The sequence below is a fragment of the Cervus canadensis genome, chromosome 15 (genome assembly GCF_019320065.1).
Source record: "Cervus canadensis isolate Bull #8, Minnesota chromosome 15, ASM1932006v1, whole genome shotgun sequence".
NCBI classification, from domain to species: Eukaryota; Metazoa; Chordata; class Mammalia; order Artiodactyla; family Cervidae; genus Cervus; species Cervus canadensis.
This window is the reverse complement of record NC_057400.1, coordinates 61,198,939-61,221,861: the sequence shown is the minus strand read 5'-3', so window position 1 is coordinate 61,221,861 and position 22,923 is coordinate 61,198,939. Positions and strand designations below refer to the sequence as shown.

The 22,923-nt window shown below is 35.1% G+C and overlaps 1 protein-coding gene across 3 annotated transcripts in view; it reads left to right on the top strand.

Moving 5' to 3' along the window:
* Positions 1-2,213: 2,213 nt before the first annotated feature.
* NCKAP1 (NCK associated protein 1) overlaps positions 2,214-22,923 on the top strand; it is a 116,290-nt gene continuing 95,580 nt past the window's right edge. The window contains exons 1-3 of one of the 3 annotated variants that reach the window (XM_043487468.1): positions 2,730-3,244; positions 16,372-16,389; positions 17,417-17,527. In XM_043487468.1, coding sequence (XP_043343403.1) covers positions 3,137-3,244; positions 16,372-16,389; positions 17,417-17,527 — 237 coding nt within the window. In that variant the 5' untranslated portion in view covers positions 2,730-3,136. The other 2 variants (XM_043487470.1, XM_043487469.1) reach the window with 2 other exon arrangements.

The window sequence follows — 22,923 nt, the reverse complement described above, 5'->3', positions numbered from 1 at the left end:
AGAATTGTCACTATGAATGATCGAATATTTCACAACACATATATAAAAAGTTATATGTCATACCCGTGATTTGTTTCTGAAATTTTATAAGTAGGATTTTATAACTGAATCATTGTAAAATATATTTGTGGGTCACAAAATATAATTCTATTATGAATTCTTCTATAAAGCCAAATTTATTCCTCTTTCAATTTATATATTTTCCATTTTGGGTTTTCAAATGTTTACTTTCCTTACAGTGGGTACTTTTATACTTCTTTCAACAAAAAATAATTTTTCAAAACACTATTCTGTAACTTCTAGTCAGATTTATTGAGATATACTTTACATACAGAAAAATTCACACTTTTTAAGGCCTATTGGTCTATGCTAGCTAAATTTCTATGATTACTGCAAATAAAAAGCTATCATCTACTTTCTAAATCTCTCTGAAGCCTTATGTTCTAGGGACAAACAGCAGAAATCTCTTAACTGAAGTGAAACAATTTGAAGATCTTTAGTACCAAAGGAACTGTGAAGACTATGCTTTATTTGATGAGGGAAATAAAATCTCCAATCAAGCTTTTTAAAACTTACTTAATTTTTTCTAAGTTTCCTGATCATTTTTAAAATTTTTTGCTTTTCCAGAAAACAGTAGGAAGAAAAAATCTACAAGATGGGCAATTCTTATAATAACTTTATAGGCTGATTCACATAGTATGACATATTTTCAAAGACTGAAATACTGAGAGGAAATAGAAAAGGACATGCACTAATTATACTTGCCATAAAATCATATGTGCATAGGAAAATACATGATTATTACCTTAGCACTTACAATAAACTTTATATTATGTGTGACCTCAGTCACTTCTGTGGTGTCTGACTCTTTTCGACTCTATGGACTGTAGCCTGCCAGGCTCCTCTGTCCATGGGTTTCTCCAGGCAAGAATACTGGAGTGGGTTGCGGGGTCCTCCTCCAGGAAGGATATTCCTCACCCAGGCATCAAACCCAAGTTTCTTGCATTGCAGGCGGATTCTTCACTGCTGAGCCACTGGAGAAGCCCACTTTACACTACACATATGGGCAAACTTCAAAAGGGTTGGCGCAGGAACAAAATTCTTGATGCAAAATGTAGAGAAATGCAAGAATTATGAATACTTCACTTACACCTGATATAAATATTCTATTCAATCTAGGACCAGTATGTCTAAAAGTTAGTTATAATAAAAATTCAATAATGAGACTAGAATCTACTGAGCTCTCCCTCTATCTGGTACTTCTGAGTTATAGGCAGCTTCAAGTGTTCAAGTTCATATGGAATCATGAGAGTGGCTTTTCTAAATGACAGCTGTGTTCAAATTTTAATGCGGCACCACTTTATTGTTCTCTCTATACAGCACTTTTGAAAAACTAGAAAATGATATAATCTTTCTTTGTAGGACTCTGTCTGGTTAAATTTGCCTTTGGTCCCTGAAAAAAGCACATCTATACTCCCCACCCCGCTCCCTACCTAGCTCAACAGGTGATCTCTCTGAGGTGTTTCTATTTAAAAAACTCATTCAAGTTAATTTTGTGTACAGGATTCCAAGCATAATGGCAGGTAGGATTTTTCGGTGAATATAGGACTCTTCAAAGCTCCTTAAATCAAGTTCAATCTGTTGCCTTTATCTTGTAATATTAAAACGAAAATTTCTGAAGGAACTCTACATATACTAGCTTAAAATGTTTCAGAATATATTCCTCACAATTTCCTTCCCATAAAGTGTTTTGATCAATCCAATGACACTTACTTTTATAGTGTCGTTTACTGAAGGTGGCAGGATATTTTGTCACTTACTTAAAAATTAATACATCAAACGAAATTAAGGCGAAAAAAATCCATCAAAACAGCTTGACTCCTCTTTGCTGGAGTTCCTCACCCAAGTCAATGACATAAGTCCTTGAGTTTGCTCACTTTTGGAATCCTGTCTAACATATTTGATCAGGGGGCAGCCTTCGGGTCTGACTTGGAGGAATTCGATCAGGAAAAAAAAAAAAAAACATGGAAAAGCAGAATGTTGCCAAGAAGGCGTGGGATTTGGGGTGGAGGCCAAGAAAAAAAAAAAAAATAGGAAAGTTCCTTCATTCACTTGAAGAAACATTTATTTCTGCTTCCCTCAGGCCAAGACCTCTTCTGTTGACGTCTTCTCTGGAAGGGTAATCCCGTCGACAAATGTCAGATTTTGATTATCTGAGGAACTCGAGTCGCCCTCGCTTCCGACCCTCTGTCTCCTGAACTGCCTTGAAGCGGGGGAGACAGGCTGGAAAGGGGAGGAAGGCAGAGGCGCAGGCCGCCTCGCAGAGCACATCTGCTGTGTTCAGCCGGAGCGTCTGTCAAGCAGTGGGAGGGAAAAGCGCATGGAGCCACCAGCCCACTCTCGGCGAAACTCGCCAGAAAAAAGCCCGCCCTGCCCCCGCCCCCTGCCCGCGGCTTCTGCTGGGCGGCGGTGGAAAGGCAACTTTTGGAAACTTGAAACGGGGGGGCTGTGTGGCGGCCAGAAAAGCGTAACCTCAGCAGGTCGGGCTGAGGCTCCCCGGACAGTGGGCGGGCCAGGCCGGGTTGGGTCGGGTGTGGAGCCGGAGCCGCGTCCCGAGCGGCGGCTGCAGCGAGGCCGGGCGAGGCGGGCCGAGCCCCCCGCCCCCCAGGCGCAGTTCCCCGTCCGGCCTGGCGAGGGCGCCGGCGCGGCAGATCAGGTGACCGAGCGCTCGTCCGGGGCTGCGGGGAAGCGGCCTCGTTCTCAGCCGCCTGAGACGCCGCCGCCTCCGCCACACCTAGTGGAGGAGCCGGGGAAGGCGGCTCGGCGGTGGGGGCTGGGGCGGAGAGCGCCCGGGGTGGGGACGGAAGGGCGGCGGACCGAAGGCAGGAGGCTGTCGGGGCGCGGGCTGCTGCGGGGAAAGGGACGACGAGGCGTCCGCCGCGGCTCGCTCTGTCCGCCCGCACGGGATTGGGGCGCGAGGGCCATGGGCGCGCGCCCCTGAGGCGGAGGTCACGGGCGGGAGGGGAGGAGGCCCGACCGAGGTAGCTGCGGAGGCCGCGGGCCGCTGACTGGGCGCGAGGCCGGCAGCGCCGGCCCCACCACTGCCATCGCCACCGCCGCCACCATCACCACCACCATGTCGCGCTCCGTGCTGCAGCCTAGCCAGCAGAAGCTGGCGGAGAAGCTCACCATCCTCAACGACCGGGGCGTCGGCATGCTCACGCGCCTCTACAACATCAAGAAGGTGCGCACGGGCCGGCGAGGCCTCGGCGGGGGCGGCGGGCTGGCGGAGGCGGGAGGGAGGGCCGGGGAGGCCTGGGCCCTGGGGGCGGCGGGCGGCGCCCGGGGCGGAAAGCGCGGCCTCGCGGCTGCAGGCCCGCCCAGGGTCGCCAGGATGCGCCGCGGCCTAATGCGGAGCCTTGGCGTCTCTCCCGCCGGCTCGCGGGCCGGCCAGGGACGGAGAGGAGCCATTTGCCCGCTCCCAGCAATGGGAACTGGCCGGCCCGGCGCGGGGTGAGGGGCGCCGCCGCCGCCCCCTCCTCGGCGCCCTGGTCCCCGGGACTGGGTCTGCGCGAAAGGGAGGAGGATGGATGAGATCCTAGATGGGGGCTAGGAAAACTTGGGTGTTCCGTAACTGAGATCGAATGGTAGAAATCTGGCGGAGATGGAAGCAGTTTTTTTTTTTTTCTCAGTTCTTTTGGTATGTAAGTGGGAGCGTGAGAAGGGAATGGCTCATCTGGATGAACCCTACATCTCCTCCACTTGGCCATTTTATTCTGGATCGCCAAATAAAAGCCATTGAAGAGTGTGTTGACGATTTGGAATTATTTCATTTTGAAGGTGGAAAGGAGGTGGGAGTGAGGGTGGAACCAGTTTTCTCCTGAAATACTTCTGGGTTGTGAGTCAGTAGGACAGGAATAACAACCTTCTTGTCTCTCTCTACTCCTCCTCATCTTAGTTTTTCCAACCATGTCGATAATACCGAAACATTGTTGCTTAAATTTCTTTACGTTCGGTGTCTATACAAAATAAAAGCTGTGATTGTGTTGCTCTTATGCTGATTTTATGGTGTAGTCTGATTATTTGAGTAGCTCTAGCTAATAGACCCATTGAAAGTATTTACATGGCTTTCGAAATATTAAGGAATGAAAGGCTGAGTTGGAGTTAAGAAAAATAGATGGAAGGATAGAGCAAATATTACATTATTTTAGAAAAGAAAGACCGAAATTCTATTCCTTTTAAGGCAAAGTTAGTAGGTTTTTAGTAATTTAATAAAGAGAAAACTTAAGATTTTTTGATGCAAGCTGGATCCTGACAGTTTCCAGTGTGTATTTGATGTTATAGCTTCATAATTATTTTTGTTGGCTTTTTAATGCATTCTGAATATTTCCTTTTAGTTTAATCGTAGCAGTAGAGTTGTAGCCCTTGTAAATTAGGTCTCCTGAAGAAAAGAATACTTAAAAAAAATTCGTATGATGGAGTTCAATATAAAACTGACCTATTTCAGCAATTTGATGTAGACACTGAAATTCTAGAGGAGAAGACTGTCCTGGTTTAATAATGATAAATTTTGTGTAGCGATGGCTGTGTTCCATTGGCTTCCCTGAATATAAGGATTGGTTGACTTTAAACCTAGTGCACTCTGGTAAAATGCCTCTTCACACTTCAATTTTGTGTGACAGGAGCTCAGGGTCATTCCAATGAAGCCCTCTGCATTTACCGAGAAGAGACTTGGTTATAAGTTTATATAAGTTTGTAATAATTTTAGATAGTATTACTTATAGGTTCATTGACCTGAACTTTTTTGTGAGATTATGCTCCTTAACTTGGAAATTCGTTCCTATATGAGCTTTGTGCAAAAAAACAAGCAAGACAAACATCGCTAGAAGTTACTAGACGTGTGGTATTGTGGTTAAAGGAAATGGTTATGATGGTTTCCAAGAGAGGAAGTGAAAGTAACATCAAAAGTGATTCGGGTATTTAGGCAAAATTCCTCTTTTTAAAGCATTCGTTACACATTTTTATGGCATGAAAATAGTCAGATTTTACAGATTTCATCTTCATAAATGATCTAAGATTAGATTAAATTCTAAGCATTCAAATGCTTCAGTTCACTGCCTTTTCTCAAAAGCACGTTTTTTCACTTCCTGTTTTGAGAGGCTTTAGGCTCTTGCATTACTGAACTAGTACAATTTAAAGTGAGTTGATCATTATATCCAAGTGTCTAATATTTTGAATTGTTGAAATGTTATATTTCAGCACTTAACACATTTATAATTTCTTGAGAAATACTTCTACCTTGTCTGAGTGACTGTGAGTTCCCGCTCGGTGGGGACTGTTACCATTTTTGAATTACTAGTACTTGGGGTCTTACCTGCTCAACGAAGCTTTCAGTTAGGGCTTGTTGAAAAGGATGAATACATTATGCATATTATGTATGTATGTATGTATATGCAACATATATATGAGCATGTGTGTGTGTGTAATCTTGCTCTAGTTTTAGTAATAATAGCTTTTGATCTGCCCTCCTTGTGTTATTTTATATACAGATACATCAGATGGATTTTGGAGTCTTTCAGCTTGTATAGAGTTGTGTATAAAGGCTGGCATATCTTCCTGGCTGGCTGGGATTGAAACATTTGTTCAAAAATCTTGCCTAAAAAAGTGATTAAATCTGTTTACCATGTGTTTATAAGATTCGTGCTGTCTACATTTTTATGGCAGTATAAACCCACGTAATCTTTTCAATCTCAATCTCTTACAGTCCTCAAAAAAAAAACAAAAAACCCCTTCTACCACATAACACATGTCTGCCAGTCAGTTACCACATTTTCATTAATTCATGTTTGCATTAGATTGTCTATCAGATCTGATTACTGTTTCAACTAAAAGTCTGCAGTGGCAATATTTTAGTGAGCATATACAGTGAAAAATACTTCAGTGACCTAAGTATCAATAAAATAAGTTACTATAACCAAGAATAATAGGCTTTAATACTTAGAGGAATATAACATGCCTCCTGAAAAATATTTTGCTATTTGAAGTAAAATTTTATCAGTTGAGTAATTTTTGATATCTTAATATGTGCAGGCTGGAGAAGGAAATGGCAACCCACTCCAGTATTCTTGGCTGGGAAATCTCACCAACAAAGGAGCCTTGTCCATGGGGTCACAAAAGAGTCGGACACCACTGAGTGATTAAACAACAACGAACAAATATGTACAGGTTATGAAAATTTTAAGAATTTGTGATCAAATCAGGGATCTAAGAAGATGTGAAGGAGGATTTTAGGGAGAAAAGGTGAAGGTGGTAGGTAGTTTAACATTTAAATTTATTTATTTCATAATGTCTTAATTTTTTAAAAATTAAAGATGTCTTCCCTTTTCTGGAGTGAATACTACTACCCACTTCTATAGTGACTTTTAACGTTTTCAGCCTGCTTTTATATCACTCATTGTGACATGGCAGGGCAGTGTGGTGAAAGGAGAGTATCCAGCCGGAAGTTAGGAGACCTGCCATCCAGTCTTCAATATGTCACTGAGAGTTTTGTAACACTGGGTGGGTGTCTTGACTTTCCTGAGCTTCATTGTTTCTCATCTGTGAAATGGGGGAAAATTAACTGTGAAAGGAACACTCAAGTCTGTTCCAACTCTGATTATGTTATCTTTAGGAAGTAGAAGTTAAGGCCCATTTTTAACAGTTTAACTGAGCTCTGTTTAGTTTTTCTTAATATAGGGATGGTAGTAACATGATCTGTCTACTTCATAGGATTGTGAAGATAAAAGATTATAAAATGTGAAAATAGTTTAAAACTTCTATGAATGTAAGATGGTGTTTGTTTAACACTCTCAGTAACTTTTAGGAGTAACATTTGTTTTTTTCTGAAATTTTGCTGCTGTTTAGCAAACACATATACCAAAATTCCAAAAGGAAACATTTTTTAGCTGAGCTTAATTTTGTGTGTGTGTGTGTGTTTATTCCTTCTTACTTTTTCTATTTTTTCCTATGCCATCACCAACATGAACTTGATAATTCTGTACCAAAAAGGTCTCAGTTAATACTTGTAATATTTTTCATCTTGTTAAATTACTGCTTCAATTCTAAAGGACAGAAAGGCGAAAATACCTATCCATCTATTGCAAACTTCTTTTTAATGGAGTATTTTTATTACAGGCTTTTGCCCATGATTTTGGATAATTTTATTTTATGAGTAAAGAAGTTAATAGCAGTGTAAAATTGAAAGTCTTTACCTGATATCTGCTTATCTAATGGAGGTAAAAAAAAAAAGTATGTGAAGTATGCAGTCAGGGTAAAGGAATCAGCTTTAGTCTTCCCTTTCAGTGTTCCATTTCTCTTCATTTAAGGGCCTTATTTTCTGTGTGGGTTAATCAGGAGCAGAAAGCATGTTCCAAAGATTGAATTCTGGCAAGTTGTAGAAGTACTGTTAGTACCTATAAGATTTTTCTCCCCAGGGAGATTTTCATTATCAAAATCCTTAAACATGTTTAGAAAGCATTGTCTCTTCATCAATCTGTATTTAAGTTACATATATGTATATATATAAAACATATATATATTTATGTAAACAAATCCTACTACATCTGTTTGTAACTTTACTTTTCAAGGAAGCCGCTTGTGAAAATGAGGATTTGATAATTCTGTTTCTTATTACACTGGATGGTAGGCTGAGGAGATAAAGATCACCGAAAAATACTTAGGAAAGAGGGTTATTTTTATTATTTTTAAGTGGCAGTGGTAAATTGTCCACCTTTGGTTTCCTTTGTGAAATTGTTAAATAACAATAAATTTTTTAAATGATTACAGAAGGAATACTTGTTATTGTCAAAAACTCAAATGTGACTTCAGAAATTCTCTGCCTGTTCATCTCCCACTTTTAAAAAATAAGCTGTGTATACTTATACAATTTTTTGTACAAATGCTGACATTTTATTATATTATAACTAAAATAGATTATTTCCAAAAATAAGTTGAAGAAGCAGCATGGTACAGTTTACATATAAATGAAATTAGGATTCTTAATCTGTTGCTTGTATATTTATATTTTAAGAAAATTAAAGGGATGGACCTACTTAGTTAGCTACATCCAATATGTTGAAAATGAGGAGGCTCAGATGAGAAAGTATCAGTATTGAAAATTCTTGTCTTTACTGGCAAGGGTGATTAAAAATTTTAATTTGTATTCTTGTTTGATAGTTTACTTGCAGTGTTAGTGTTAAGTAAATTCCAACAATAATTTCAGATCATGTTCAGTAGATGTACATTTTATATGTTAAAAATAGTTGTATCTCTTTCTTGTTGTTCATTCACTAAGTCATGTCTGACTGCAACTCCGTGAACTGCAGCATGCCAGGCTTCTTTTACGTCTTTGTTTAGCAAAAAGAACATGTAATAAAAGTAAAAGTAATGCTAGCTATTTATTGAATCCCTACTATATCCTAAATTAAAATTTTTTTTTCTTTTAGTTGTCCACAGATCTGTGATTTATTCTCTAGATCTGTGATTTATTCTCTAGATAAAGCGATTGAATTTGATTAACTTGTCCAAGTCGTACTCTGAAAAATAAAAGTTTGGATTGACTCCTTTCTTTCATAACCGCTAAGCCTGGGCTCTTAATTTATTTTTGTCATTACATTATAATCATTAGTGAAATTTTTCTGGAAGATATAATTTTGAACACACAATAATCTTAACCTAAAAGAAATAGGCAATTATAGAAATAATTTTCTTATTTACTGTAAACTACTTTTATATGAACTTTGTATGGGTTTGTTATGAAAAGGCATTGAGGTCATAATTAACAGTACACCAGTGATTATAAAGACTTCTGGTTAGCTTTGTAGTATATTGAAATGAGAAATAGTTAGAATTAGGAAATTTAGAATTCAATTTATTGACATTTTTGGGGAACTTATAAATATTTTATATTTACTTTTTATATGCATTTTTTTCTTTGTGATTGTTTCTAAAGTTAGTCCATGACATATTGAAAGCACAAACTGAAAAGACTAACCATATGAATAATACTATGAAAACTGAAAACAGAAAATTTTGCTTCAATTCAGGGAAGAGTACATATAAAACAGGAAGGAAGGTGTAAACTCAAACAGTGAAATAGCATTTATCTTCCTTAATTTTAAGGATATATACAGTCATTTCATCATTGAAGATACTTTGTCTCTTGAGATTTCAAATATATATTTTACATTTTGATTTTTAAAGTCAAATGGCAACTTTTTTTTTTCCATTGAAAAACCCTGCATGAGATAAATGCCATTAAGGAAGTGCAGCCAATAAGTGTGTTTCTTTCTGTCTTGAACTTTCCAAAATTAGTACTATTCTTTTCTGTTCCCAAGATGTGTTTTTTTGTTGACTGGTTTTAATGTTGTCAGTTTTAGTAAATGTAAAATCTTCTTAATTTTGATCCTATTAGGAATTTGCAGTATTATAATTATTAATTTTGACTCACTTAATATGACAGAGAATCTTCTAAATCATTTCTTTAAATACTATTGTACTGAAATGTTTTACTACAATAAGTTAAACTTAATAAGCTCTTAAATTGCAAGTTTGTAAGGAGAGTTGAATGGCAGAAAGTGGCTTAGACATCTTGAGAATTGAATGACAGTAACTTTTGTTTGAATCATTAACATTTTTAATAATTTTGAAATATATAGTGGGTTAAAGTTTTTGAAGAATATCTTGAGTATTGGAAAATATCTTCTTATTGTATACTTGATTATTTTAGATACTTGATAGTAATAAAACTATTTTTAATAAAACTTTGGAAGTCATTTTATGAGCTGTTCTTTAAGTTAGTAGCAAATATTGGGAGTTTGCTTTTCATTCATTCATTTGTTGAATGGCTTCCTGGACACTGGGAAAACAAATGAAGATACAGTCTCCAGTGCCAAGAAATTCATATTGTAGTGGGTGAGACAGATGTGTAGATAATTAACTAAGATGCAGTGATTAAGTGATGTTGTGGGGGGTCTTGAGAACAGAGTTAAAGATTCCTGTCTGGGGGAGATGGGAAGAAGAGATAGTGATTTTTGTGCTTGGTTTTGAAGTATGAATAGAAACTTCAGCTAGGCAATGACAGGGAATAGCCAATCATTGAAGATTCCAAACTTTTGTTCAGTGAATATATAAAGATATAAAATATATAAAATTTTAAAATCCTGTATTAATCCTTCTTGTCATACAGACTCTAAACTTCTGGTTTTTTTCCCCATACTTGTAGCATTCTGTGTGTTGAGAGGGCTAGATTGTAGATAATACTTTGATACTTTTTTTTTTTAACTTTGGACAAGTTGTTTAAGCTTTCTGAGTTAGAGTTCCTTTATTTATAAATTGAGGAGCCCCTTGGTTCTTAGTCAGAAATACGTAACATAATTATTTTAAAAGGTTTTTAAAAGTACATCTGGATCATGACCCAAATCTACTGAATAAGCAAAAGCCCCTGAAGTTAGTCTGAAGAACCACTGAAATAAGTAAAATTAACTTCTTAATATTTCTGATTCCTTTTTCTGATAATTGCAGTGATTTGATTTTGATTTTGAGGGATAACTGACTTTCTGGAATGCTCGGCTGCACATAGACTCTGTACTAGCAAAACCATCTACAGGGTGCTTATTTGCTCTCAGCTTCTCCTACACTTCAAGTTACATTTTTTGGTTTTCTAAGCCTTGTTAGTCTTATTGACTCTAATTCTTGCAATCTTAGATATTCCTGTTTTCCCACATATGGAACACTCTTTAATTAGCATTATAACGTTGAGAATTAAATGGGTTAATTCACAAAGTGCTAGTATATTGCCTGGCACAAGAGTAAGACATGAATAAATGTTGGGTATTTCTGGAACTTGAAACATAGTGGGCAATTACTAAGTGTTCACTTTTTCCTAATAAATCCAGCTCAATACCACCTTTAGGAACATTTCTTAACTATTCCTTTTTACTGCCTGGTATTGTAGTTTGATACCTACTTACTGCTAATACAAAATAAGTATTTGTTTTTCAGAAGTATGTTTCCCAGCAGTCCTTTAAAGAGCAACTTCTTTAGAATAGTAACAGTGTGACCACATACAACCCTTACTCTTTGTTGGATATAAACTGAAATGTTTCTGTATAGGAGAAGCTGAGAAATGTTTGAAAACAGTAACGTAGACATCTTTTTTGAGTACTGAATGGTAATTAGAAACTTTGATTTCTTAGCATTTTTAATAAAGGATTTTGAAATATATAATGAGTCGAAATATTTCTTAAGTTTATGATTTTCCGAGAACTCATCCTTAGGAAACAATCATAATCTTTATATACCTTTAAATCGGCTATTATTGACTCTATAAGAGATGATTTATAAAATTATGTTAATTTTAAAGCATTTCCAGTAATTTCAGTTTACTTTCCTATCAAGTTTTTTAATCCAAACTATAGAAGTGGGTTACTTTTTTCTTTTCCTGCCCCCCCCTTTTTTTTTTCCACCTACTCAATCTCAAGGGGGAAGTTGCAAGCATATTGATTGGCCAAAATGTAGGTGATATGCATGGAAAAGAAAAAGGAAAATTTAACCAATATTATTAGAATTTGAGGCTTGTTTTGGTCTTGATAGTTGTTTTTTTTTTTTTTTTTAAGATTTTTTTAATACTGGAAAGTTGCACACTGAAACTCATTATTTTTAAAATTAGAAAATAAAAGAGTTATAGGCAAGTTCTTTTTACAGTCCATGGTCTTAAGTGATGTCCATTTTTTCCTCTAGGCATTAATATCAATTTGTTGAAGACTCAAGGAAGAATTTTAGTCCCCTTATACCTTCAGTTTTGCAAAATCTGCCTTAAAACAGGTTTATTAGTTCTTGTTTATGGAGTAAAATTAAATTCATCTTTCATCTTGATCACATTTTGTATTTTTCTCTTTGCTAATATGATTCAGGTGAGGCTGATTTCTTTCCTATACTCTCACAAATAGCAGTCTCACTCTGACCCCTGGGATTTTGTTCATGTTTTTTCCAATTAAGTTACTGTATTAAAAGAAATTATTTTGTTCTATAATATTTTGGCAAAAGAATGTATTTTAAGTTAGACTGGAAATTAAAAAATAAAACTGATTGAAGTAATCAAATTTTTTTCCTTTAATAATGATTACGTCAATAAAAATTTTGAGAGCTGAGGTATTGAAAGAATGGAACAATTTTTACAAATTTTTTTGGAGTATATATTTTTCAGTAAGTGTTTTTAGTGTTTTTTTGGTTTGTTTATTTTGTTTTTAGTGTTTTGAAATACTTGAGTACTCAAAGTTAGTAATCATTAAGCCCTGAGCGAGTCACTTAATTTCTGACGCTCCTTTTCTCTCTGTTGAGTAAAGGTTTAGGTAATTTCTAAACCAAGGTGTTTTGCATGCAACAGGTGCCTAGTAAATGTTCCTTTTACTTCTGATTCTTTTATTGTTATTGTCTTGTTTTCTCTTGATTGTTGCTTAATCTCTTATGCATAGAGGACTGTTTCTATATTTTTAATTTTTATTTTTTAAACATTGTGGTAAGGAAGTTCTTGGAAAAATATGTAACGTTAACCATGCAAAGTTAAGCTGTGGTACGTAATCTGTGTTGTGACAACCCGAGGAAAGACCTTGGAAGGGATTTCAGTGGTAGATTTGGCAGGAAGATTTGTTTAAAAGTCATACTTTAAAACTATTTTAAGTCTGATTTTGAGGTTTTTAATCAAAGATGTTTATTTTGTGGCCTGAATAAAATGTGGTTTTCTGAAATATCTTTGTCCTTTATTTTGGATAATGAAATTATATTTGTGTTTTGTGAAAAAATGAACTAGGAAGTACCGAATTGACAACACTGACATTAATTTGGTTAAATGCATGATCTTTTTTGATAATTGGGGACTCATTATAGATATCCATCTGTTTTGAAAAGTTCTATTTTAAAAAAATAGAAGATTATTAAAACTTATAAGAATTTGTGTGCCAGGCACCTGGAATAAGCACTTTTTGTGTACTTTGTCTTCTAAAAATCTGAACAACCTATCTTATTAAGTAGGTAATAATAGTATCCTTAATTTATGGGTTAAAGTACTAAGGCTGTATGGGCTGTGATCCACTTAGAGACAGTTATTAATTATTACATTTAAGTACTTCCTTTAACACTAGTATAATTTTATCTGCCAGATTAGTCTTAGCTTTGTTAAATTTAAAGATAATTAGAATATTCACGGGAAATAAAGTTTCAGTTCTGAAAACTGGAAATTTAAGTGTATAAATATTTAAATTTGCTTTAGATCTTCTGGAATTTTAAATTCTGGTATTTTATGCATTATGAAATCATGCTGAATCAAGATAAAAGAAGGTTTTAGAGTGGTGCTTTTTAAAACAATTCTAAAATTACAGGTGTAGTTTCCTTTTTGCTTGATGAAATAGCCCTTTTAGCCAATTATTGTTGTTTTAGTTGCTAAGTGTGTCCAACTCTTTTGTTACCCCATGGACTATAGCTCTCCGGGCTCCTCTGTTCCATGGGATTTCCCAGGCAAGAATCCTGGGGTGGGTTCCTGTTTCCTCCTTTGGGGGATTTTTCCAACCCAAGGACTGAACCGGGGTCTCCTACATTGGGAGGCGGATTCTTTACCTTTGAGCCATTTGGGCAACCCCTTAACCAATTATGCAAAAAAAAAATTTTTTTTCCCTTTTGTAGAGCTATAAGATTCAGGGGTTTAGACAAAATTTTGTCCTTTACTCCCCTTTTCTTTTTTTTGGTGGGTGGGTGATGGACAGGTTAGATGTACTCAAGTTTAATTGAATTGAACAAACCTTTTGATTCAGTTTTTGTGGCAAGCCTTTCTGGAATATATTAGTTTAAAATATACTGATAACTAAGTATAGTAGTATATTCAGTTTTTTTTCTTTCTTTCTTTCTTCTTTTTTGGCTGTAACTCGTGGCTTATGGGATCTTAGTTCCCCAACCAGGGATTGAACCTGGGTCCTCGGCAGTAAAAGCTCAGAATTGTAACCACTGGATCGCCAAGGAATTCCCTATCATCTTCTTAAATATGTTATTTCAAAGAGTAATACTTTCAAGAGTGAAAGATGAGTTTTTTGTAATGTTACTGTAGTAGGACGAAGTAAGAGTTTTAGTGTACCAACTGCAGGCTGTGTTTTTAAAATATAGGTTATTATCTTATGATTTCTTTGTTGTTGGTATCATTAAAATGAAAATTTTGAGTTAGAGTGGAGAAGATTAATCTCTATAAACTGAGACATCTGGTTAGTTGGAATATTGTTGTATTCTTTCAGTATGGTAGGACATTATTTTTCAGTTAATTATTAAGAATGGCTTTTTGCCAAGATGTATTTACCTAAATACTAGCTTTTAGTCAAGTTTTGGGTTTTTTCTTGCACTTTTTTTTTGTTTTTTTGGCCTGAGTATTTGCAAGTGTGTCTATTGGTATCTCAAGTAGGTTGGTTTCAGAAAAAAATAAAATGGTGCCTAGTACTCTTGTATAGTGTCTGTGAGTCTTGTGTTTTTTTATTGGCATTTTTGAGTGAATGTAGTATGCCAGATACTGTTAAAAATTCTGCTCATATGTACACACACACCCACAAGCACACACAGATACTAGTCTAATGGGCAAAATCTTTTTAGGGTAGATTGCAGTTGTGATTTATTTAACAGATGAAGAAACTGAGGCACAGAAAATCACTTGTTTATGGTTATAGCTAGGAGCCAGGATTTGAACATGGACAGCCTATCTTATAACTCATGTTCTTAACTGCTAGGCTACTCGTTTTCTATGAGTAAAGCAAATTTGGTTATGTTTAGACTTGGGGTAAATAAAGAATAAATCACTGGAGGAAAGAATGTTAGTCATTATTTTTAATTCTGTTTACTATGATAAAGACTATTCAGTGGTTGCTATTCACATGAGACTTTTACTTCGGTAATTATAATTATAGCTATTAGGTATACTAATTTCCCTATTTACACATGAAAAAATTGAGATTAGGAGATGTGTCGTAATATATTCAAGTATGGATCGTCCCATGGACAGTTAAGTGATGAAGATTGAAATTTAGTCAGTCAGTCTTCTATTCCAGGGTCTGTGTTCTTAATCTTTACGGCATGCTGTCTCCCAGTGTAGTTTGTTTAAATGTGGCTCACTGAGTAGTGTGGGAAAAGGTAAATTAATTCCAAGGAAATACTATATAACCACTTATTTTTCCACTGAAATGAAATTCCATTCTTTTTGTTTTCTGTGCAGTAAGAAAGAGCTGTTTATATACAGATATATCTGTAGTTACTGGATTAAATTCTTACACAGTAAAATTTGTGATCACTGGGAATGGGTATGGTAGTCTATTATATTTTATTAGTTTTTTCACTTATATTGTTAGAACGGATAACTGAATTTTAAAATAATTACAGTATGAAAGATGATACATAATATTTAAAAAGAATTTGGAATCACTTTAGTATTCTGTACTACCTCAGGCATGTTCTTGAAACTTGGTTTTCATTTTATCGTTGATACAAGGAATTGCTAATATGTAGCTATTTCCATTGGTACAATTCTTAGTTACGTGGCTTTCAGTTATTCCTGTATATAATATTCTTGGGGAAGTGGGTTAATTGGAAGATTAATTTATGAGAAATAGTATTTTAAGCTAGTGGCAGTCTACTCTGAGGAAAAGTCAGATATGTTAGTATTTATGATATTGAAATGGAATTTATACAATAGCTTTGTGTCAGTCTGGTTAAAGATTATGAGGTTCTAAATTTCTTATAGTTAATTCTGTTTTATCTAATTATGTTTGAGAATTAAGATAATTCTTACTGCATTCCTATTTCCTTTTGGAAAATATAGGAATTTTTGCATTGATTTTTATACTTTGGCTTGGTAAGGAGTTAGTTGATACTTGAAAAACAGTTGCAATTTGAGGTAAAGTGCAAAAGTCATCCAATAACAACTTATTTTTATTCTTGGCTACCGTTTCTTTTTAAGGTATGTAAAATTTCACTGATGGTTTTGCTCCTGTTTTTATAGTTGCATGTAGTCTTTATTTCTCCTTCTAGTATTATTTTTAAGTTATTTAGAAAGAGCACCAAGAAACTGACATGGTTGTACACCTCACAGTAGTATTTAAATATATATGAATAATATAAACTATAAATTTATTGTATACTAAAAGTTGCTACTTAGAATACCTTTAAAATTGTAGCACCATATAGTTTTCATCTTGTTTTGTTATTCATAGTCTGCAGTGCATAAGTTCTCTACTGAAACGTATGTCATAGTTTGACAGTCATTGTTTACAAGTAATTTTCTCTCTTTTTATTACAATGCTTCCCCAGCAAGGACAAGTTTGGAAGGTTTGCAAAGCTTTTCACCTTCCCTCTGCCCGCTTGCCCGCTTTCAGATCAGTTTTCATGTTTCATAATTTCTCTTTCTGCAATCCACAACATAGCTATAGTAAACAGTGAAAAAACACTAAATTACAGTATTGTATTTCCTCATACATAATAGATAACTTTTCAAAGGACATACCCTCTTTAAAATACAATGAAAAGAAGTTAAGTAGAAATGTTACCATTTTAGTAATTCAGTAGGAAGCAGTTAATAATGTCACAGAATGAACAGTATTGAAGATTATTCTCTATTGCTAATAGTTCAGATAAAAAGTTCTTTCTAATAATAATACCTTACATTTGTACAATGCTTTACAGTTTAATACAGAGAATGCTGTACTGCTGATGTGGTCAAAATGTAAACATTTCCATTTGTTCTGTGCTTATGAGATATAGAATAGATGTAGATTTCATTGTTTGAAGTGCTGCTGGTATGATGGAAAACAATGTTGTAACTCAGATTTTCGGCAACACAAGTTAGTGCTATGAGGCCAGTTTTAGCACCTTCCAGTTCTTTTGAACTAGGGCTCTTGTATTAAAAATGTCTAGATTGAATGAGGAGAACATTTTGGAAAAGACATTTAAACATAAGCTTTTATTATATAACACATAGAAACATTTCCAGTACTCTTATTGAATATTTAATTTTGTAATACTTTATTAGCTTCAGATGAATACAATCCTACCTCAAACCAAGAATTTTTTTTCTTTTTCTTTTCTTTTTTTTTTTAGGTTTGAGCTTTTTCCTTCACTGCTGTTCTGCGCTAACTGCTTTGAAACTTTCCATGCATTTTTTTTCAGTAGAAGAACATCTCTGTACTGTCTCCCATTGCATATTTCAGCTGTGACAATCCCTGCACTTTGCCTATTCATTTTATCACCTGCTCACCAAAAACAAGTATCTCTCTAATTTATGATTACAGATTTGCTATTATTTCTTGGTTTTCGAAAAGGATGCATTTCACTTTTTTTTATTACTGTTGTTTTATAGGCTTGTGGAGACCCCAAGGCAAAACCATCCTACCTTATTGACAAAAACCTGGAATCTGCTGTGAAATTCATAGTCAGAAAATTCCCTGCTGTAGAAACTCGCAACAACAATGTAAGTGATTTAAATTTTTGTATTACTTGATTTTAGCCATCTGTAGTATAAGTAATGGTCAGTACTTGAAGTAGCTCTTATTTATCTAATTCTTTGTATTTTGAATACATAAACTATATACATTAAAGGTTTTTAGAGATGATATTCTTATCTCAGAAATTGGTGAAAAAAATGATTGAGCTACATTGCCATTTTATTATAGAAAAATAGGATCTTAATTTCTTATGTATACTTACTCCTTTTCAAGTTGCAGCAAAGAGTAAGGTAGTAGATATGTATATATTTTCAAATATTAGTATTTGCATGACTAGTTAGGGAGTTTTTTGTTATAGTCATAGGTTTAACTTTGTCTTGAAGTTAGAAAATGTCTTCATAGAGCTTGTATTGTTTTTAATAATTAGCTGTGTTTAACTTTAAAATGTGTGTTTCTTTTTATAATTGAGAAATACTTGTTATATTAAGTGAGATAACAAGCTGATGGTGTTAGGATCTTTATTATTCCATATTACATTTTCTCAAATGGTAAAATTTTTCATAGTATTATATTGAAAGATGGTCACATTTGGAGTCTTCCAAATTCCTTCGCATATCTTTTGGTAATTCTTTATAATAAGTGCTATGAATAACTAATTTTAGGAAATTAGGGTTATTTTTCACATTACTGTGGTCTTTTCATTTAAATTTTGTTGACTTGGACTCTTTCTGCATGTTTTCTCTTTTTTCTTTTTTTCTCTGGTGGCCTTAGAATTCTTTTCTCTTTTTCTTAATGTGCAAATTTAGTCTAGAAATTTCCTCTTATATGTAATCTCCCTACTTTTAAGAAGCTCTGCTTAAAAGATATTTTGTCATCTTTTGGTGTCCTCAAATCATGTGGATGTTCATTGAAGATTTGTATTTAGCCTGTTATTCAACTTTCACTTAAAAATATTTTAATGTGAAGGAAAAATGCCAGTTAGAACTAACAAAATAAGTCTGAAGTGCTTTTTAAATAATTTTTTAAAGTTTTCTTATTTTAAAAGTTTTCTGTTTTTTGTGAATATAGGTTAATAGAAATCTTTCTTTTGTTTCAGAGAAGATTTTGTTTTATCATTAGTATATTAAGATATCATAGTTAGTTCCTGATTACATATGGGTAATTGAAAATGTCTTGAACACTATTACTGTGTGGAAAACTCTTTCTTCAATTGTTGATATTAGTTTGCTAACTCATCTGAGAGATTATATATTCACTCTAAAAGAGATTTTATAATGAAATCTGTTTTACATTTAATTTTATGCTTCTCTTTCTCATGGCTCATAAATTCTGTGATATGAGCTCTTCACAGAATCTTTTCAGTTTAATTTATATGTGTGTGTAAATTTCTGTATGAGAATAAGCATAGATCCTTGATACGAGACCTTTTGTTAGAAAATTAGCAAGATCTGATTAAACATACATTCACTATTTCATATCAGCAAAATTTTTTGTTGAATAAATTGATACTTTGTTCTTGATTTGCTGGGCATGCTGTTTACAATAATGCTAGGTTTTTGTTATTGTTGTTTGTTTTTTAATAGTTTATTTTTCATCTTTGTAACACAAAATTGATTTTTAAAATAACTATTCAAATACGATTCACATAGCATACAGTTCACCTGTTTAAAGTGTACAGTTCAGTGGTTTTTAGTTCATCCACAGAGTTGTGCATCCCAGTGCCACAATCAATTTTAGATCATCTTCGTCATCCCCACAAGAAACCCAAGACCCATTAGCAGTTTCTCCTGCCAGTATCCCCACCATCCCAACTCCAGGCAGACATGAATCTCCTTCTGTATGCTTGCCTGTCCTGTAGACTTTATATAGATAAAATAAATAATGTGTCTTTTTTGACTGGCTGCTTTCACTTAGTGTGACGTTGTCAAGGTTTATCCAGGTTATAGCATATATCAGCACTTCTTTTCTTTTTATTGCCAAAAAATATTCCATTGTGTGGATATATCACCTTTTATTTATCTTTTCATCAATTGATGGATGTTTGAGTTGTTTCTGCTTTTTGGCTATTACTAATAATACTACTATGAATGTTTGTGTAAAAGTTATATGGACATATGTTTTTTATTTCTCTTGGAAATATATACCTAGGAGTAGAATTGCTGGGTCATGTGATAATTCTATGTTTAACTTATAAAATCAATTATACACCATTGTTAAATGTTATCCCTACTTGTGGAAGGTTCTCTGGTTATATTGTTTGCAAAGTCTGAATTTTGTCATATGGCCTTTGCAACTATTCTGTGTAATGCCATTCTGTTGTTTTTTTACATACTAAAGTTCTGTGTGTACTGTTTGTGTAGTTTTGTGATCTTAGTTTTGATTTGGGCCTGCTTAAATCCTCATGAGAAGTTCCTAGCGAGTTTGCGTTAGGAAGTGAGAAATGAGGGATTTCATCTTGTGACTTTTTAATTCTAGAGATGTGCTGTATAAGAAGTATAAGGACAGGGAATGACAGTAGTGTCTGGGATGACTGGAGCTTACAGATTTCTGGGTAAATACACTGAAGAAATGGTATTGACGTCACAGTTGCCGTTTTTCTCTTCTTATTCTTGGTCTTTGGGCCATTGTAGAGATGTGCTGTAGAGCAAGCTTGTATTAGCTCAGGGATCAAGGAGAATTACTGATCAGCAGTATTTCTGTTTTCATGCATGTTACACAAGCACGACTTGTCCCCAATTTCAGAAAAGGCAGTCACAAAAAAGATTGTTTTAGTGGAAAATTGAGCACAATTTTTGCTTTCAAGTTTCTAAAATGGTCCTTACAAAAAAGCCAATCTTATTTTGCAGTGAAAAGTTGTTAATTTTTTTTATTGTTTCTCAGGTATCTGCTCTTGTGCCAGCTCCCATACTTTTAAATCCAGTAGAAACTGGGAGCACATAGATATCTTGTATACAGTGAAGGAGGGCAGTGCCAACTAATAGGATTGGTTTCTAACATGGCTTCAGTGGTGATGATGGTGAACCCCGTTGAGTCACTTTTGCTGTCTTGTGTAGTTGTGACTAGTTGTAAATTTACAAATTCCACCCCCCCACCCCCAATTTTGCACTTAGGGAGAGTCCATACCAAGGAATGTGATTTTTTTTCCTGGATCATGGTGTTGAATTAAATGCCGTATATGCTTCAAAGCAGTTGATTAAATAAAATTCAAGTGAATAAAAGCCAGTTTTATTATAGCAGCTACTTAATTGAGTGTCTAATATATGCCAGGCTATATATATAATACATATATTACATACATATATATATAATATATACGTGTGGAGAAGGAAATGGCAACCCACTCCAGTATTCTTGCCTGGAGAACCCCATGGACAGAGGAGCCTGGAGGGTCCATGGGGTCACACAAAGAGTCGGACACGACTTACGACTGAATAATATATGTGTGTGTGTGTGTATTTTTTTAAATTAAGATTTATTTATTTATTTTTGGCTGAGCCTGGTCTTGGTTACTGTGAGTGAGCTTTCTGTAGTTGCTGCAAGCAGAGGCTACTCTCTAGTTGCAGCAGGCAGGCCTCACTCCGGTGATTCCTTTTGCTGGGGAGCATGGGCTCTGGGGCACGCGGACTCAGTCGTTGTGATGCATGGGCTTAGTTGCTCCCTGGCATGTGGAATCTTCCCGGACCAGGGAGCAAACCCACGTGCTCTGCATTGGCAGGCAGATTCATAACCACTAGACCACCAGGGAAGCCCCTGGCTATATGTTTTAATAGGCTTTATAGATTTCCTTATTTAATTTAGATAAGGAAAACATTTCTGAGCTGAGAGGTTATTTGTTTGTACCATATCTTCCATTATTTTGAAAGTGTAACTGTCAAATCAATTTATGATTTGTTTCTCATAGATATCTTATGAACATATAGAGGGAAATCTGTTATTTCCCTGGATGAGGAAAAGACTAGAAATTCCTTTTTTTATCAATAGGTAAAAGTTGTTTTGCCCAAGAAATTCTGAAAGCTAATGTTCAGGTGTATATTAAAACTTTTTTTTCCTAAACTTCTAAAAACTTAATTCCCCCCTTTCTTCCTATGCTGTATTTACATCTAAAAGCTAGTTTGTGTTTTTTAAAACCGTAAAAATATCTGGCACAAAAGTATCATTAAGGAATTTTCTTATTTATTGTACATTTAGTACAAAACTTTGGGTTTGATTCCCAAATTAAGGAGAAAATGATATAAATTACTGTCTTATGTATGTTCAGTTAGGTCTTAACTCCCTAAGAATGAAGACATTGTTAGTGAGTGGGGTGGTATAATAATACAGGGATTCTGTACTTAGGCATAGGCCATTATTGAAATAATTTGAAGTTAAACTTTCAAACTTAAAGGAATATTTTGTGTTATACTTATTGTTTATTTCCTCTTTCTTGGAGCACAGTATTACAAGATGCTATTATATGTAGTAAACATTTTTAATTAAGTAGGTCACTCAAGGTCACTTAAAAGGTCACTCAAGACAAGACAAAATAAAGCAACTCTAGAAGTGTCATAATTTCATCACAGTTTGTTCAGAGGCACAGCGTTAAAGTCTGTTTTTAGACACCATTTTATCCCTAGTGCTTGGCTCATGAGAGACATAAATAGTGATGAGTAAATGAACCTAATTGATACGCTTTAACTTAGCTAGCTTTCATTTATTCAAGTATTGTCTATAACTATGTCAAGATCCAAATTTATCAACACTTTAAAACACTTTGTTATTAGCTATAAAAATAATTGTACTTTTTAGTGAAGCCCAGCTTCTTAAAAGCATAAATGTGTTTTGGGGGTGGGGTGGTGGTATTGAGGATGGGTATGGGGAGGCTCTTGACACATGCACTGTGGTTTAGTCAGGAGTTAGAAGGAAAGGGTAAGGAAACTTGCTTATTCCTAGTTAGTCTCTAAAATGGGCATTGCTTGTCTTGTCATGGCTTCCATCATAATGGTACTATATTGGTTAAAAGGATGAACAACAAACCAAAATTTGAGTTTTGGTTTTACCACTCAGCAGACTTGTGTAACACATTGCTTTTGAAAAATGGAAGCTTTTATTTATATTACTTCTCTAACTTTTAGGTCTGCTTCACTGACTTCTTTTTCCTAGCAGCTCTTTTCATGTGGATATTTCTAGATGACCTTTTTTTTTTTCCACTTCCTGCAATATATATATGTAAGAAAACATTTTACTTCCATGGCTTCATCTAAACAATATATTATCAACTAAGTAATATGCTAGCTACTATACTATCTAGTAATATACTGTCTGTAGTTACCCTTTGGACAGCTCCACAAGCTGAACATCACACCTTGTGTCCGGTGTTAAACCCATGGTTATCCTCCATTCTGTTTCTCTTCTGTATTCTTTGTTTTGAATCATTACAGTTCGC